We start from the raw sequence: 17,507 nt of genomic DNA, 5'->3' as shown, positions 1-17,507 counted from the left end.
ACATACAATATGGTGAACTTGAAAAATATGCCAGGCAAAAGACACAAAGAGTATATATATATTGCATTATATAAGAAGTTGCACTTATAAAAAATTCTAGAAGAGGCAAAACTAATGTATGGTGACAGAAAGCAGATTAGTGATTTTTTAGGGCCAGGGAGTAAGGAAAGAGTACTAGGAAACTTCATGCAATGATGATGGAAACATTTCTGATATCGTATCTTGATTTGGACAGTGGTTTAACAGGTTATACATTTGTGAAAACTCAAACTGTACACTTAAAATAGATACAAATAAGGCATTCTTGGTAAAATGCATAAACTAATAATGAGAAAGTATCATACAAATACAAATTAAAGGATATTTTACAAAATAAAAACTGAGTAGTTTTCAAAAATACCAAAGGCATAAAATAAAAGAAATAAAAAGGCTTTGAAACTGTCACAAAGTGGAAGAGATAAAGGGGACATGATAACTGAACGCAATGTAGGGTGCTGGAAGAGAAAAAGGACCCTGGTAAAAAAACTGGTACAACCCAAATATAGACAGTAGTTGAAGCAATACTATCACACCAGTGCCAATTTGTGTTTTATTCGTTGTATCATTGTTACGTAAGTTTTAACACAGGAGAAGTTGAATGAAGCATATGTGGAAATTCACTGTATTATATGTGTAACTTTTTAAGTCTAAAATTTTCTACAGTGTATTTTATTGTATATAAATTTTAACTCATTAATGTTATTTTAAAATTAAAAGAAAAATCATTAAGAAGTAATCCTATTCCCAGCTCAATTCTCCTTTTAAGCTCCTTAAATAATGTTTAACTAAGATTAAATATGAAAGGGAACTACTAAATCCTCTTTAGTATGTAAGTCAATTAAGCCTAGTTGATAAAAAAGTAAGCATTCTATATCTAAAAGAATCACTAAATTTTAAGTTACTTTTAATATAAATGGAGTTCATACAATGTTTACATCTATAGTAAAAGAATCTAATATCTATGACTTTCACATATAAGAACCGATATGCATTTGAACTTCAAAAAGTATAGCATCTTAGTTAATATCACTTAACAGAAAGGCATAGATATAAATACATTCATCCAAAAATTAAAACTTTTTTACCTCCTCTGTTTCCATTTTCTTCATCCTACATAATAAAAAAAAAATTCATTTATGAATACACATTTATAAACTCTTGGCAAATCACAGCAAGGTTCAACTTAATTCAAACTTCCCTCCCCAATATAATCCAATTAAAGCCTCACTAACAGTGCCTTTTGTCAGAAAGGCGGAGTTTCCACAAATAGAGAAAAGAAAGCTATGGGTGAAGCCAATTCAGCAGGAAGATATCAGGAGTTGTTTCTGACATGTTATGTGTGAGTTTCTAATGGAACCAAGAGGGGTCATCAAGTCAACAGTTGTGGCGGATGAAGCGCAAATTCAGGGATGAAGTCTGGTCATCACCTACTGTACTATATTGACCTTGGCAGAACCTCTAGGGCCATCACAGCACCCGAATTATCTATGTACATGGACTGGTTCCAAACAGCTCCATATTTCAGTTCTCACACTCAATACAAAAGTTTTATTTGGTCTTTTTTTGCTATCAAGCTGTCCTACTGCTGTGCAATCTATATCTAGCTCAGAAATTAGAAAAACCTTTAAAAAAAAGTATAAAAATACATTTATTCAAACATTTGCTGAGTTTCAACCATATGGAAGCTAACATGTACTGTAAAAAGAAAAACAGACATTTGATAATTTATTACATAATTTTTGACCTTTATTTTGGCTGCGGAACAGTTGTTCTGCTGCTGCTGCTTATAAGTTCTGTTCTGACGCTAGAAAGGCTGCCAGCTAAGTGACATAATAAAGACACTGTTGTATAAACTGCATATCTTTGATACAATGCCGAAATTGTTTTTAAATTCCTTTGGGGTTGGGGATACAGCTCAGTGGTAGAATGTTTACCTAGTATATGCAAAGCCCTGGGTTCAATCTCTAGCCCCATCAAAACCAAACAAACAAAACATCTTTGAAGTAAGTTGATAAAATGTCATAACTAAAATGAAAAATATTTCAATATATTTATTCCAGGAAAAAAGACTGAGACTTATTTGCAAGGACTTCTATACTAAATAACAGGTAGAATTTACTGAGCAGTTATAATATGTCAAGTCCTACTGTATCTTATATGTACTAAATCTTGTAATTATCAATGAGTTCATGAGAAAGGTGGTCCTGTTGTCTGTTATGGGCCTTATCACAGTCCCATAACAAGAGGGAGCAGTGGGCTCAAACGCTGGCTCCTCTGACTCCAAGGACTATGCTGTCAACAATTACATTATTCTACTGAAAATTTCTAGAAATATGTACAATAAGGATATATTTTTAACCTGTGTTTAGTAAAATTATCTTATAAAAGTGTACTGTCTATACACTTAACATGGCCCAAAGCTCTCATTCAAAACAAAACCCAAACAAAAAAAGCCCTCAACCCTAATATGTAATTATCAAATGCTATGGTATGTGACCTAATGCATAATTAGTACTACTTTAGACCTTTTAAGATAAACTAGATTGTCTGGACATCTAGTCAACAGTTTTACAGGAAATATATACATCCCAAGTCGGTAAATTTTAATTCTAAAACTAGCAGTTATTCATAATCGTTAAAGGCTATTAGGGATGTTTACAAAGAGACTATCCTGTAAGAGACATTTTACCAAAAAGATGCACCTAACAAACCTGTAATGAAAGAGTGTACTCTCTAGATACATGCAGACACTGCTTTTTAAACACCTGCACATTCAGATATATTGGCCAAGTTCAAGTACCAGGTCCATTATACGTCCCAGATCAGTTCTCTCTGTTACACGAGGCTAATAACACCACTTGCTCCACAGGATGTTGGTGAAGATGAAGTGAGATTAACTTTCATAAAGAGTTGTAAAGAACACAGCAAGTACTCGGTGTGTCAACTGCAATTATAATTACTACACACCCCCGTTTTTGATCTTATTGTTATCCTCTGAAGCAGATTCATATAATTCATGCTGACAAGCAGCTGTGTTTTAAAATTCTGACTCACCACATTATCTGGATGTATTGCTATCATCTTATGAATTTTCTATAACTAGAACAATATTTTAATCAGTTATTTCCTTTGTACATCCTTCCCAGAAAACTTATAAACTTTCTAGACAGTAAGGTAAGAGCTATGTTCGTATTAGAAAAACCTTAAGGAAGTCTGTAAGCCCTTGAAACACCGGAGTTTAGAAGTGCACGATCTTTCATAGAATATTAAGGTTTTTGTTCTAGAAGGTAGAAAAGTATCTAAAAAAACAAAAGACAAAATGTAAATATAACATTTAATTCTTTTAAGACAGAAAAAAGAAATGAAGGAAAGGAAAAATAAGACAAAATAGGAATTAACCTATTTTTTCAAGTTATTAATTATTTCTCTTACCTTATATGAAAACTGAATTGCAGACTCTGGAGGATAAACAATAAAATGCCTTAAAGTAAAACCAAAGCCTTGAGATGTTCTTTTCAACATAACTGTTTTGGGACCTGGCCAGGAGAATGTTTCATCTTCGGATGGTGATACAGTTTCACTTTGTTCTTTTCCATCTTTATTTTTTGATACCTAAAGTTTAAAAAAAAGTATTTGAAAATTAACTACATTAACAAAATATACTCCCTGTAAAAATTATATGTAAAAATGTAATACCTGCACATAGATAAAAGACTTGAAACTCTTACTTAAAAAGATGCACAAACCTCAGCAAATTGCATGTAATTTTATTGACCTATCAATCGGCGCAGGGATGGTGTCCTCCTTGGAAGTCACACCACTTGACTGCCCACACTAATTCTGCTCCCACCTTACAGCCCATTTTTTCCTCAATCTGCTTTACTTCTTCATCTACTAAATTTCTGAACTTGGGAGTATCCAGGCCTCAGTCCATGGCCTTCTCTGGCTACACTTCAGTCTTATGCATTAAATTCCTTCTACATGCAGGTGACTCACAAATACTTATCTCTAACCTGGACACCTCCCCAGTCAAACAGCTTTCTCAAATTTTATATGGAAGCACTCTACAAGATTTTAAATTACAATTCCAAGTTCATCCCAGGAGTTTTGAAATGTGAACTTTACCAAAAGGCAAACACTTTGCTTAATTCTATTATATTTTTTTACTACCTTCTACCACTCCTACCTTCTATCAATTCTTCCACAATGATTTGCTTTATACAAAGGTGAGAAGATAGCTAGAAAAAAATTACCCAAACAAATCTATAGTGACACTGGCTATGTAACTGAGTGGTTGGAATGTGAACAAAAGCATTGTGCAAGATACAAAATCAATATTATTTCTGTACATGCTAGCAGTAAGCAATTGAAAACTAGAATTTAAAAATATAAATCCCATCTTAAACATAAGATGGGATTAAAAGTGCGAAATGCTTAAGAAAAGTTTAAGAAAGATTTGTAAAACCTGCAAATTGAAATCCTAAAACACTACTGGGACATATTAAAGAATAATTAATGAGAAATATATCATGTTCATCTTAAGACTCAGTATTATCATGATGTTAACTTTCCCAAAATATTATCTAAATTCAATATAATCCCAATTGAAATCTCCGGAGATTTGTGTGTAAAAGTTGTCACCTTTTTCTAAAACTCACTTTATAATGCAAAGAACTAAAATACCCAAAACAACTTTGAAAAAAACCAAGATAAGTATATTTATAGGTATTCAAGACTTAAAAAGTTACAAAAAAAACTTACAAAGCTACAATAATCAAGACAGTACAGTGCTACCATTAAGACAGACCACAACATAGTCCAGCTGTAACCCCACAGCCATATGACAGAACAACTGAGCCTCTAGGTATTTACCCAGAAGTGTGAACATGTTGATTCTGCACAAGTACAATACAAATACTTAATCACAAACGTACTGGAACAACTGGCTGTCCATATGCATGAAAAAGGAAAGAACAGCAGCTTCTAACTAGCATTACATTCAAAAATTAACACAGTTTTTACTAAAGCAAAAGGATTTAACCAAAGCAAAAACCTTTACAAGCTTAGGCTCAGGTTTCTTAGACATGATGTCAAAAGATAAATGCGACTTCATCAAAATTAAGAACTTCTGATCTTTGAGAGGCACATAAGAAAATGAAAAGTTAAGCAACAGGAGACTGTATGTGTAAATGAATGCCTCATGAAGGACTTGTATCTAGAATATAAACAGAACTCTCAAAATTCAGTGATGAGAAAAAAATCTGAAACAAAAAATTGGCAGGTGATCTGAACAAGCTTCACCAAAGAAGTTATATGGATGCAAATAAGCACGTGACGAGACCCTCAGCATTAACAGTCAACAGAAAAATGCTAACTAAACACACAATGAGATACCTCTCCACACATATAAGAAGTACCAAAGCTATGAAGACCAACCGTGCCAACTGTAGGGCAAGATGTAAAACACCTGAAACGCTCAGATACTGTAGGTACATATCTAAAACGGTATGAAAGCTTCAAAAAACAGTGTGAAGCTGGGAGTGGTGGCGCATGCCTGTAATCCTAGCACCTGGGAAGCCGGGGCAGGAGGACTGCTGTGAGTTAAAGCCTGCCACAGCCATTGTGACGCTAGGTAAATACTCAAGAGAAACTTTAAGTAGATATCAATATAAAAACTCATACAGAAATATCCATAGCAGCTTTATCTGTTATAGCCATGGACTGTAAGATACTCCAAGTACTTACCAACAGGGGAACATATAAATAAACCATGGTGCACACAAACAATACAATATTATTTAATAATAAAATGAAATAAACTGCTGATACTCATCACTGTATATTAGTCATGCTGAGTTAAGGGCCTAGACCAAAAAAAGAATACGTACCACATGGCCACTTCTATAAATTCCTAGAGACATCCCCACATCTAACCTATCCTGACTGCAGTCAGATTAGCGGCTGGCTGCTTGGATCAGGGGAAGAATGAGGGAGCTTTGGAGGGTGATGAGTATGTTCATTCCCTCGTCCATGACAGTTTTTTCCTGGATGCATACGTGCATAAAAGCTTACAAACTGTAAGCTTCAGATCCATATAGCTGATTATATGTCAAACACACCACAGTAAAGATATTTCAACAACAACAACAACAACAAAGATGAACTGGAGGCTGGGGATTTAGCTCAGTGGCATAAGTGCCTGCCTGGTAAGCACAACGTCCTGAGTTCGATTCCCAGTACTAAAAAAAAAAAAAAAAAAAATGCAATAGAGCAATTTCCATGAAACTCAAGAAAGTGGCTATCCTAAGGAGGCAAACAAGAATACCCAATCACGAGGAAGCTAGGGCTCAATCCGGAAGATACACGTTTCTTCAACAGTACTGGTGACATACTTAAGAAATGTGAAGCATTCCTAAGAGTGTATTTTATATTATGCCATATAACAGCAATATGTATTGTATATAATATTGTATTTCTATCAAATATAAACATAAAAAGTAAAGTAATTCTATAATTTAACACTGCAAAAAATAACTTGCTAATCATTGTTTGCCATTTACCCTTGCTTTTTAGGTTTCTGTTTTCATCTTACTCAGCATTTGCATTTTCATTTTAGTACTGGGTAAGAATATGGGGTTTGGAGTCAGCAAGTGCTGGTCCTGGCTCTGCCACTGGCTGATTCTATAATAACGGACAATTATTTAACCTCACCAAGCTTCAGTTTCCTCATCCAAAAAAAAGTAATAATGTATATTAAATGAGAAATGCATACAAAACTGAGCATATAACACTTAATAAATACTAACTCTTTGTTTTTTCTCTGCAAGCACCACAATATTTACCATCTTCTCTAATTCTCTTCAAATTTATTTTTTATGGTAATTCTTCTCCTCTTTTCCCATACTAGGGATCAAACCCAGGGCTTCATACATGCCACTGAACTACATCCCCATTTCTTTTCTGATTTTTAAAATTTTTGAGACAGGGTCTCACTAAATTGTGTAGGCTCGCCCTGAACTGGCAATCGTCCTGCCTCAGCCTCCTGAGTAGCTGGGATTGCAGGCATGCACTACTATATCTAGATCTGGTATTTCTTTAAATCACAGTGTTTCACAATATTTTAACATATTCATGCATAAGATGTAGTGGAAAAATGCGTCAAAACAAATAATGGAGCCCTGGAGAGGAAAAAAAAAAAAACTGGGTTAGCAATCAGTAACGAAAGAAGAGGTTGAATTTTCAATAACCACCTGTTTTTCCTCAGTTTTTAGCTACCGGAGTGAACCAAAACTCTGAAGTCATCGACAGAGACTATGAATATTAGAAACTAATTACTGGTAAATTGACTGTAGTTTTTCTCCCTTTTGCAGATTTGGGGGCTTTTAAAGAGGAGGGGACCATAACACTGTCAAATAGAAACTACAGGAGGCCACTGTATAAATACAGTAGGCTCCTGCACCAGCCCCAGCAGAACAGATGAAAAATCACAATGTAGTCACTCATTCTCAAGTTCCACATCACCGAACTGAAATTGAGGTGTTCTCTGACAGCCAGAGAAATCAGGGGAGAAAGAGAACTAACATTTGCAAATAGGATAGTTTCAATCAGTGCAACAGTGAAGTTCCCTATGCTTTAATCCTTACATAAGTAAGTAACCTGAAGTTAACTATTTACTTTTCTGCTGTTCTCTTTCCTTGTCCCTCCTTTATAAGAAATGTAATTTCGTTTTTCAAGAGAGGTAGTTCAGGCTGACCTTGAGCTCACTATGTAGCCCAGGCTGGCCTTGAGTTTGCAGTAACCCTCCTGCCTCAGCTTCCTGAGTGCTAGGATTACAGTTGTGCACAACCACACCTGGAAAGAAATGTAACTTTGAAATCCACTAGTTTCTTCTGCTTTCTTTGTACTTTTTCTCCCTCTAAAAACAACCCCTGGCTGGGTGTGGTGGTGTACGCCTGTAATCCCAGCATTTGGGAGGCTGAGGCAGGAGGTTTGCTGCAAGTTTGAGGCCAGCCTGGGCTACAAAGTGAGTTCAAGGCCAGGGTGAACTGTACAGTAAAACCCTGTCTCAAAAACAAAACGAAAGGAAGCAAGCAACCAACCCCTTCTGCTCTGCTCATGTGAACACACTATTTTATGGAATGCAGTGCTGCCCAATTCTAGAATCACAAGTAAAACCAATTAATAAGACCTTAAAATTTGTGCTGAATTTCTTTTTTAGCAAGTGTCACAGACTGGGTGTTTTATAAACAACATAGATTTAGTTTTTATATTGTTGAAAATTGTAAAGTCCAACACCAAGGTGCCAGCAGATTTGCTGTTTGGTGAGGACCCTCCTCCTCACAGATGGCTCCTTCCTGTGGTGTTCTGACAGGGAGGAAGGGCGTGGTAGTTCTGAGGCCTCTCTTATAAGGGCACATATCCTATTCTTTAGGGCTCAGTCCTTCTAATCTAAATCATCTCCCCAAATCTTTACCTCTTATAAGCCTCACCATGCGGCACAGGGTCAGGATCGTAACACATGAATTTTGGGAAGATATGCATTCAGATCACAGCATATAGTGATACATTTTTAATTTTATAAGAAACTGCCAAATTCTTTTCCAGAGTGATTGTACAATTTTACACGCCTACCAGCAATGTATAAGTGATCTGGCTTCTCTACACCCTCAACAACATTTGGTATTGCCACTATTTTTTGTTTGTTTGTTTGTTTTCCGGTACCAGGAATTGAACTCATGACTTCGACTGCCAGGCAGGCGCTGTGCCGCTGAGCTAAATCCCCAGCCCCGCCACTATTTTTTATTTTAGTCCTTGTGATAAGTACAGACCTGCTATCTTACAGTGATCTTAGTACGTATTTTCCTAACGGTTGCTGATGAACATCTTTTCATGGGCTTCTTGTCACCTCGTTATGCATTTTTAAAGCACAGAAGACCTTAGTATTTAACCTAAATACATGAACCTTTTCATGTTAGACATAAGGAAACTGTACTTCAGATTTGAGAATTATCAAAGACTGCGGCTGGCTAGAACCAGAAAAGAATTAAAATGAGGTTTTCCTCAATGTGAGGCTAGAATATTTTCTCTGCCACATTATTTCACATTCTCTCTTCCACTTTATAATCTGCATAGATTCTTTTTTGTTTGTTTGTTTTGAGACAGGGTCTCACTATGTACCTCACTCTGGCCTCGAACTCAAAGCAATCCTCCTGCCTCAGCCTCCCTAGTGCTGGGATTACAGGTGTGTGCCATCATGCCTGGGAATAATCTGCATGGATTTTTGCTTCTAATAGGTCATTGATCTAATTTACTATCTTTAAATTTTTCTTTTATCTATAGGACTCTCATTTTAATTCTTTAAAAGCTATTCATGTATTAAATTTCTAGTACATTATTATGACTTCATCTCACAGCTCCCAAATATACTTCACATTTTCTTCTCTTTTAAATAATATGAGAAACTCTTAGATTGCCATTTCATGCTTCACGTTTCTGAATCAAGCTTGCTGGATATTGTATAACTGACTTTTTTACAGAAAAAGAAATGACAGGATAAAGAGTAAGCAATTTGACTTTTGCTTTCTGAAAAATGTTGGGATGAGACATAGACAGCTCAGCTGTCTCCCATCCATCTAGATGATCACACTGAGACCCCTCTAAACATCTATCTTTTCCCTGCAGAAAACAGGGAGGGTTACATTTTCGTGGGTCTATATCCAAAGAGAAGACGGAAAGAAATAGACACATGTGCCTTCTTCACTCCCACAAATCCACAGTGCCTTTGATCTGTTTGTAACAAAGGCAAACTGCGGGCCCACACAGTGAAGGATTTCATTCCCAGTCCCCGGTTTCTCCACTAGGACCTCCGCTGTGTGTATCACTACGCATATCGCCTTCCCACCACGACCAGCAACTCATATATCGGCAGCAGCCGAGGGCTGGAAGCTAAGCACGGACTGGAGCACCAGCAGTTAAACTCCTGTGGACTAAGCACTGCCATCGGAGTCCCTTAAAAGACTTCATAGCAAGGTCATCTGATTGAAGAACAGCTCAAGGTTAAGAAACCAAAATAAAAAAAAAAAAAGAAAAACTCCATGAAAATTAGATACAACAACTAGACAAAGCAAACTAAAAGAAGGGTGACAGGGAAAGTGTTAGGGGAAAACACCCATCATAAAATAATAAAAGTAATAACCACACATAAGGGAACATAAGCTGACAGACTTAACTTTTTAGGGTAATGGAAACGTTCTAAGAAATTGGGATAAAAGTGTTAGAATTATAAATTTGCCACAAACCACTGAAATGTACACTTAGAATGAGTGGCTTTTCTGTTTGTAAATTATACCTCAGTAAAGATGGTTTTTATGGAAAAAAAAAAAAAACAACGTATGTATGGGAGGTACAAAGTCTAAATTTTGTCCCAAGTGGAAGAGATATGGCTGTCACACAAATACACATAATAGTTATAAAAGAAGGCCTATATGCACAACAAATAACATGTCTTAAGCTATCATCTCTAATTTTTTATACTTGAAGAATGAGGTCAGCTTCCCAGTAGATTCCAGAAATTACTTGTGGTAAAGCATGAGAAAGTATTTTATATTATATTCACCTTAGAAGACATAATTTCATGGTATATCTAAAATTATAAGATTACTATTGCCAGCAATTGTATTATCAATACCAGGTACTTAGAGTAAAATCTCTATTTTCAGGGAAGTTCTTTTTCATACTGATACAATCCCTTTTCATGATGTCAGTTGCTGAGGAAACATAAGACTGAATTTCAGTGTGTGCGCTCATTTCTTTTTTCTTTTTTTTTTTGCTCTTTTCTATGGTTGAATTTTGGACCTACTGTGTTCTATCACTGGCTTCAAGCTTATCCTGTAATGCTGGGAAATGGCATGCACGGAGGAAATGCACAGCAGACCTCACAATGAGGCTGCCTGGGCCTGGACCCTTTACTTACTAGCTGCAGACTACAGCAGGCAGGCTGCTTAACACACACGAGCCTTGACTCCTTGGCATTAACAGAAGGATGGTAACACAGTCTGAGTATTCCTAAGGAAAAAATCCAAAGTCCAAAGTACATCAAAATTTGAGGCTTTTTTGAGCCCTTGCATAAAGCAAACAGTATTTAACTCTTTAAAAAAAAAAATCACAGAGGTTACTAATGCATGAAAACTTATTTCAAAAACCTATTATTACTTTTCAGACACTCAGGACATCAGTGTAAAAAGTATGGTTTGTTTAAACAGAATCTTGAAGAGCTATACAACTCTCATTGGATTTTTATTGTACTGGGGATCCCAGGGCCTTCTGCATGCTAGATAAGCGCTTTACGGTTGAGTTTCACCCCAGCTCAAACTTTCACTACGTTTTGACAAACATCACAAGTGTGATGAAGGAATGGGTTCACAGTGGATGAGTACGTCACCAAAATGAGCCAGCAGGTGACGTGAATCAGCCAGCCCGCCCACTTGTTCCACGACATGACACTAGTGACACAGGAGGAATATTACGGTTTTAATCAGATACTGCTTGTCTTTCAGATATTCCACAGTCCTAATCTCAGAGCAAATTATTCCTCACATATTGACATGAATTGATGGGCCACTTCCTTGTAAAACATTCGAATATGTACAGGAATCTGATGTTTAGAATTAAGCTCTTTTTTTGTTTAAATTCCAATTTAGTTAAAGTATGACTGAATATAATTTTGAGCCAGGCATGGTGGCACGTACCTGTAATCCCAGCATGCGGGAGGCTGAGGCAGGAGGATCGTTGCAAATTCGAGACCAGCCTGGGCTACAAAGTGAGCTCAAGGCCAGCCTGAACTGCATAGTGAGACCCTGTCTCAAAAAAACAAACAAAAGACTTGAATATAATTTTGTATATGCTTAAGTATGCCTGGAATCCTTTACATGCAGTCTGTGGGCTCTCTTGATTCTCCCCTATGTTGGCCAATCCAGTTTGAAAACAATTGGAATTGCACAGATGCTACACATCTATGAATATTTTCCCAAAAAGTAATTTCTGGTTTTCAGTGCATATTTAATATGACTAAAGACACTGTATTTAACACTCTCACAACTTGAAGATGAAAGGTCTAGGCGACTTTTATCCATAATATTTCTAATTAAACAAGTGAACTTTATTTTTCCAAATATAACTCAACTTGTAAATTTATTATTGACTTGAACATTTATTGGTAACATCTTTTATACAGATGACATGTATAAATTGACTGGGGATATGGGTCTTCTCTAGTGCTGTTTTGGTGTGGCTCCATTTCTACATTATTTTGAATTGCTGGTGTTTTACTATGTGATTTCCTTTTTTATTCAGGTTTCTAGTTTTTACTCTTTTACCTAGACAGTACATTTCTCTCTTCCCCTCTCCCACCTTCCTCTTCTTCTGCTGCTCCTCTCCCGTTTTCTTCTTTCTCATCCTTTCTTCTCTCTATATCCTCTCCCTTTCTCTCTCCCCCAGATCATATTTCAAAGACATCTTAAATCCTCACTTTTAAAATGTCACATTCATAGAAAATAGCAATTTTAAATCTAAGTATATTAAAAAGTTGGAAACAATCTTATGAAACATCCAGAAGTGTTTCATGAATGGTTTAGTTTTGACTACTGTTACAAGTTTCAAAGCTATTTCTGACTTATGATACATGTAATCTAGTAACAGTGTTATTAGTCTCACAAAATGATAAGCTGGCAAAAAAAAAATCACAATGTACTTTTCTTCATTTTTATGATCCATTCAGAATCACTTTCCAGTCAGATGCTTCAAGCTGTCTGTCGGTAGTGATGATACACTTAACTTATACTATCTAATTCTCTCCCTTAGTCCTCTTTGTAACAATAAATATTTGCATACCAGGGAAAAGTTTGGGTTAAAATTCTAAATATAGAGAAATTGATTTCAAAATTATAGTTGGAATAAGAATTCTTACTAGTCATAAGGCATTTAAATAACTTTTCTTAAAATCTGAAAGAACTCCTCTTTATTAATCTTATCCCAGAAGCAAGTATGACCGAATCTAACTAGAATATTTTTTGCATTCACTTTTTCTTCTTTAATAGCCTGTGACATTATTTTCTAATTCTGTTACTGAAATACACACACACATTACTACAGAAATGCTGGGACATGTGAGATCTACCTACCTGAACAAAGAAATAGAAGAGGGTTTGATGGACAGCTGGCAAGTTTCTACTTGGGTTTATTTATTTTCACTGGTGTATACAATTCCAGTGTGAATACACCAAATCTTATTTAGCTACTCCCCTGCAAATGGAAATAGGAGATTTTCCCCAGATATTTTGCTATTACACAATTTCAAAATGTTGCTAATTTTACACCATACTTTACACCACAATTTCAAGGTATTCAAGGTATGATTTCTTTGGAGTTTACGTATGTTTACAGAGTACTGACATGATTTAAAGATACTGAGCCGGTAATAGGATATGTCTTGGTAGTATGATGCCACAAGGCGGCTTGTTAATATACAGTAAGTTTAAGATGTGTGATCTGGACTGCAGCCATAACCAGTCACTAGATGAGTCTACCTGTTTCCTCCCAACAAGAGACTCAGGTTAGGAAAAAGCACCTGCCTTTTACACAGGCACAGGCTTTGCTCACTATTTTACTCTTCAAGTTTCAATCACACTCCCTTAGAACTACTCTTAAAGAAATTAAAATAGTCTGTTTTTATTTTTAAATGCTGATAGCTTTGGCTTTAAAGAAAAAATGAAAATATTTTACAAGGTGTTTTATATACATTAAGTGCATTCAAAGGATCATTTCCTGAAGATCAGAAAGCCTAAATTCAATGTAATAAAGGACAAAAATTTCTTCTTGAAGATACATCTCTGCTAAAAACTTCTCAAATATTAACCATGATACATGATACCAAAAATTCAAATTAATAATTATCGTATTAAACTACTATTACAACTTTAAGAGGTAAACTTTTACATTTGAAACAATGACAAAACGTTCAACATCATTGGTCATTTGAGAGATGCAAATTAAAAGAACACTGAGATTCCAACTCACCCCAGAAAGAACGGCTATCATCAAGAAATCACCCAATAACAAATGCTGGAGGGGCTGTGGGGAAAAGTGAACTTCTCCACTGCTGGTGGGCATGTAGACTGATGCAACCACTGTGGAAATCAGTGTGGCGAATCTTCAAAAAACTAGCATCAGAGGTCCCATTTGACCCAGCTATTCAGTTATGCAAATTCATTTCAGGCAACAACTGCGGACATCACTCAAGGACACTATGTTTGTGATGACTTTCTTCTATTGTGACTATCTTTGTAATTGTGTGTTTAAAAGGGAAAAGTTATATTTTCAATCCATTTAACACCAAGAAGATAATAAAATGCAGGGGTGTTTTGATAATTGTAATTGTTGAAGATTTTGATAGAGACAGGCTATTTCCTACATTGCACACTTTATTTTTCTATAAACTGTATTTCTAGGTATTTTCCCAGAACTGAAAACATAGCACTGTGATATACAGACACTCATGTTTATAGCAGCACAATTTGTCATAGCAAAATCTTGGAAGCAACCCAATTGCCCACCAACCGAGGAATAGATAAAAAAAGATATGGTATTTTTATACACTGGAGTACTACTTAGCTATAAAGATGAATAAACTTGAGATACTTATAGGAAAATGGATGTGACTTGAGATCATACTCATAAGTGAAATAAATCAGTCTTGCATGTGTAAACATCATACTGTTTCCCTAGTGTAAGAAACTGAAAGAGTAAGTAAGACCCAAAATGTATAATAGCTATTGTGAAATGGGAAGAAACTATTCAAAAGGAAAGAGAAACTGGAATGGGAGAAAGGAGAAAACAAGGAAGGGAAAAGGAAAAAATAAATAAATAAATGTGCGTGTGTACACACAAGATAATGACAGTTATACTACTAATTGCTATTAGTTCATTGAAAAGAAAAGTTTATGCCTATATCGTTTGATCAATTTTTTGTGCCTATATCTTGTGAGCAACTACTTTGAAGATAACAATACGCAATGTACTGACTATTGTTCCTCTCCTACATTGGTGTTTTGAAATTTTACACCATTATTTTTGTTTTTTTCTTTTCTTCAAAACAATGAATCCCAGAGGAAAATATACATCAAACACTGTCTTTTTCAATGAAGACTTCAGTAACTTACACACAAAGATGCAATCTGAACATTAGTCAAAAACAAGACTTTCCAGACACTTATCAGTTTCCCCCCTGAACACCTTCTGAGTGCACTGGCAAGAGCTTTGCAATGAACAGCTGACTGCACTGAGACTGCCAACATCACGTAAAATTGCTTTCTATGTACTTTTGGTTGTCTCGTGAAGGCCAGTGCTGGGGTCTTTGTTCAGTGGTAGAACACAGACTACAATGATGAAAACCCAAACACGTTTAAAACAGAAAAATATGATACTGTCATTTTAGTCACTCAAGTCCTTCTCCCTCAACCAATCATGCAGCAGTACTACTTCAACAAGCATTAAAATTTCTGTTCAGTTCTGTTTTCCTTCCCTACCTTTTAGTAAGCATGCAACTTTCTGAAACAGGAACAGAACTAACAATAAAAGGAAATAATTTGCCAATGCATATTTTTCAAAGTATCATGATAGTTAATACCGCATATGTCAAAACATTCAAGAATCAGATCATAGTAGATATTTGTAGTTTAATACAATTTGCACTGACCCAAGCAATTTGCCCATCTTTTAAGTGTATCTGAAAAATGAAGGAATATGGTTTGTTTGTTTGATTTCTGTTTTTTGGGTTGTTTTTTTTTTTTCTGGTACCAGGAATCGAACTCATGACCTCGTGCTTGCCAGGTAGGCGCTGTGCCACTGAGCTAAATCCCCAGCCCCAGGAATATGGTCTTGGTTAACATTCTTTATCTGCAGCTAACTGGCTGGAAAATATCTATTAGTTATAAAGCTGTAATGACGCAATGATCATTTAGTACAACAAACTTCTCTTTTCCCAAGTATAATGCTTTACTGATAGAACTATCTTCTTCAATACGGAGTTAATCAGTTCCTAAAATATCATTCTGTGAGGTTTTCCAAATTATAAAGGACTGAACTTTCAAAATATTTTTTGCTAAGAATTTCTGCAGAAATTAAGCCTCTCATGAACAATGCTCCTTATCAGCAGAGGACACTGAAGAAAGTAGTACACTAAAATTAATTGGAAAAAGCATGGCTTCACGTGTTACACACAATGAAATCAAACGATAATTCTCATATACTTCTACTGGGAGTGCCATTTTCCTAGGCCCTTAACTGCAGAGAATCCTACCACTGTACAACGTTCCTACCATGCTGTAATTATTTGTTTATACATCTATCTTAATCACAAAGCAGACTGATGTCCTATTCTAGTGTCCAACAAAAAATTTTAACAGAAAAGTATGGCCTTAAAAACTGAACTAAATTTATAGTAATAAACAAATAAGGTTTATATAAAACAAAGACAATATAAATGAAGAGTATTACTTTAAAAGTTTATTGAAGAATTACTCCTATTTACATATTTCCCCATTTTTCTCATTTGAGCTAGTCAATTGCATATAGCACCATTTCACATCAAAGATTTAGAAATTGGTAAGTATAGATACTACTTTTGACACATTATCTTAAAGATGATCTATGAGGTGTGATTAAAAAAAATACAGTGGATGCTTAATTTCTTAAAAATTTTATTATAATAAGAAGACACATGGCCACTTACCCCCTCCAAATCCCTCCCCCTTGCTTCTAACACACTTATCCTACCATTCTTGCCACTTGGCGAGGCTGTTCTGAAAGTCCTTTTTTTTGGTGTCTTTAGTTATACTGTCAATCTATTTCAATGTCCTTCAAAATATTTACTTTTCCTCATCATTTTGACTTGGAGGAAGAGCCAGAAGTCCCACGGTGTCAGATGTGGTGAGGAAGGTGGCTAAGGAAACACTAGTATTTTTTTGACCCTGACTTTTTTATGGAGGGCATTTGGCAGGAATGTTCACTTGTACTTTGGAGCACACCCCATAAAGACACAAAATACTTCCACAACTGCTTCAGAAAATGGCAAGAATGTTGGGATAACTGTGTTCAAAATGAAGGGGTAGTATTTTGAGGGGAATTAATGGCAATGTATTTTTTTACAGTAAAGTTTTTAAAAAAGTTTAAACATTCAACATAGATTTTCATCATATCACTACATAATACAGATTTTTAAAGGGTATTTGTGATGTGAATAAAATCTACTATAAACCGGAGAATAGACTGCATTTTAAGGCATCTCCTTATATCTTGGGTAGTTAAGAGTCATCAAATTGAAAGCTGACCTTAAATTTCAGGTCATCCTAGGCACCAATCAATAATGTAGTATCCTCTGAACAGACATAAACAATATCAAGCTAGGGAAAATA

At 35.5% G+C, this 17,507-nt stretch overlaps 1 protein-coding gene across 4 annotated transcripts in view; it reads right to left on the bottom strand.

The window, feature by feature from the left end:
* Arhgap21 (Rho GTPase activating protein 21) overlaps positions 1 to 17,507 on the bottom strand; it is a 135,172-nt gene that overhangs the window by 73,324 nt on the left and 44,341 nt on the right. For all 4 annotated transcript variants that reach the window (XM_013515486.1, XM_005386906.2, XM_005386908.2 and 1 more), the window contains 2 exons: positions 3,472 to 3,651; positions 1,125 to 1,149 (listed from right to left, as the gene is read on the bottom strand). In XM_013515486.1, the coding sequence (XP_013370940.1) occupies positions 1,125 to 1,149; positions 3,472 to 3,651 (205 nt within the window). The remainder of the gene's footprint in view (positions 1 to 1,124; positions 1,150 to 3,471; positions 3,652 to 17,507) is intronic.

The sequence above is a fragment of the Chinchilla lanigera genome, unplaced genomic scaffold (assembly GCF_000276665.1).
Source record: "Chinchilla lanigera isolate Chin_1 unplaced genomic scaffold, ChiLan1.0 scaffold00028, whole genome shotgun sequence".
In the NCBI taxonomy this organism is placed as follows: Eukaryota; Metazoa; Chordata; class Mammalia; order Rodentia; family Chinchillidae; genus Chinchilla; species Chinchilla lanigera.
This window is presented reverse-complemented; position numbering and strand designations above follow the sequence as displayed.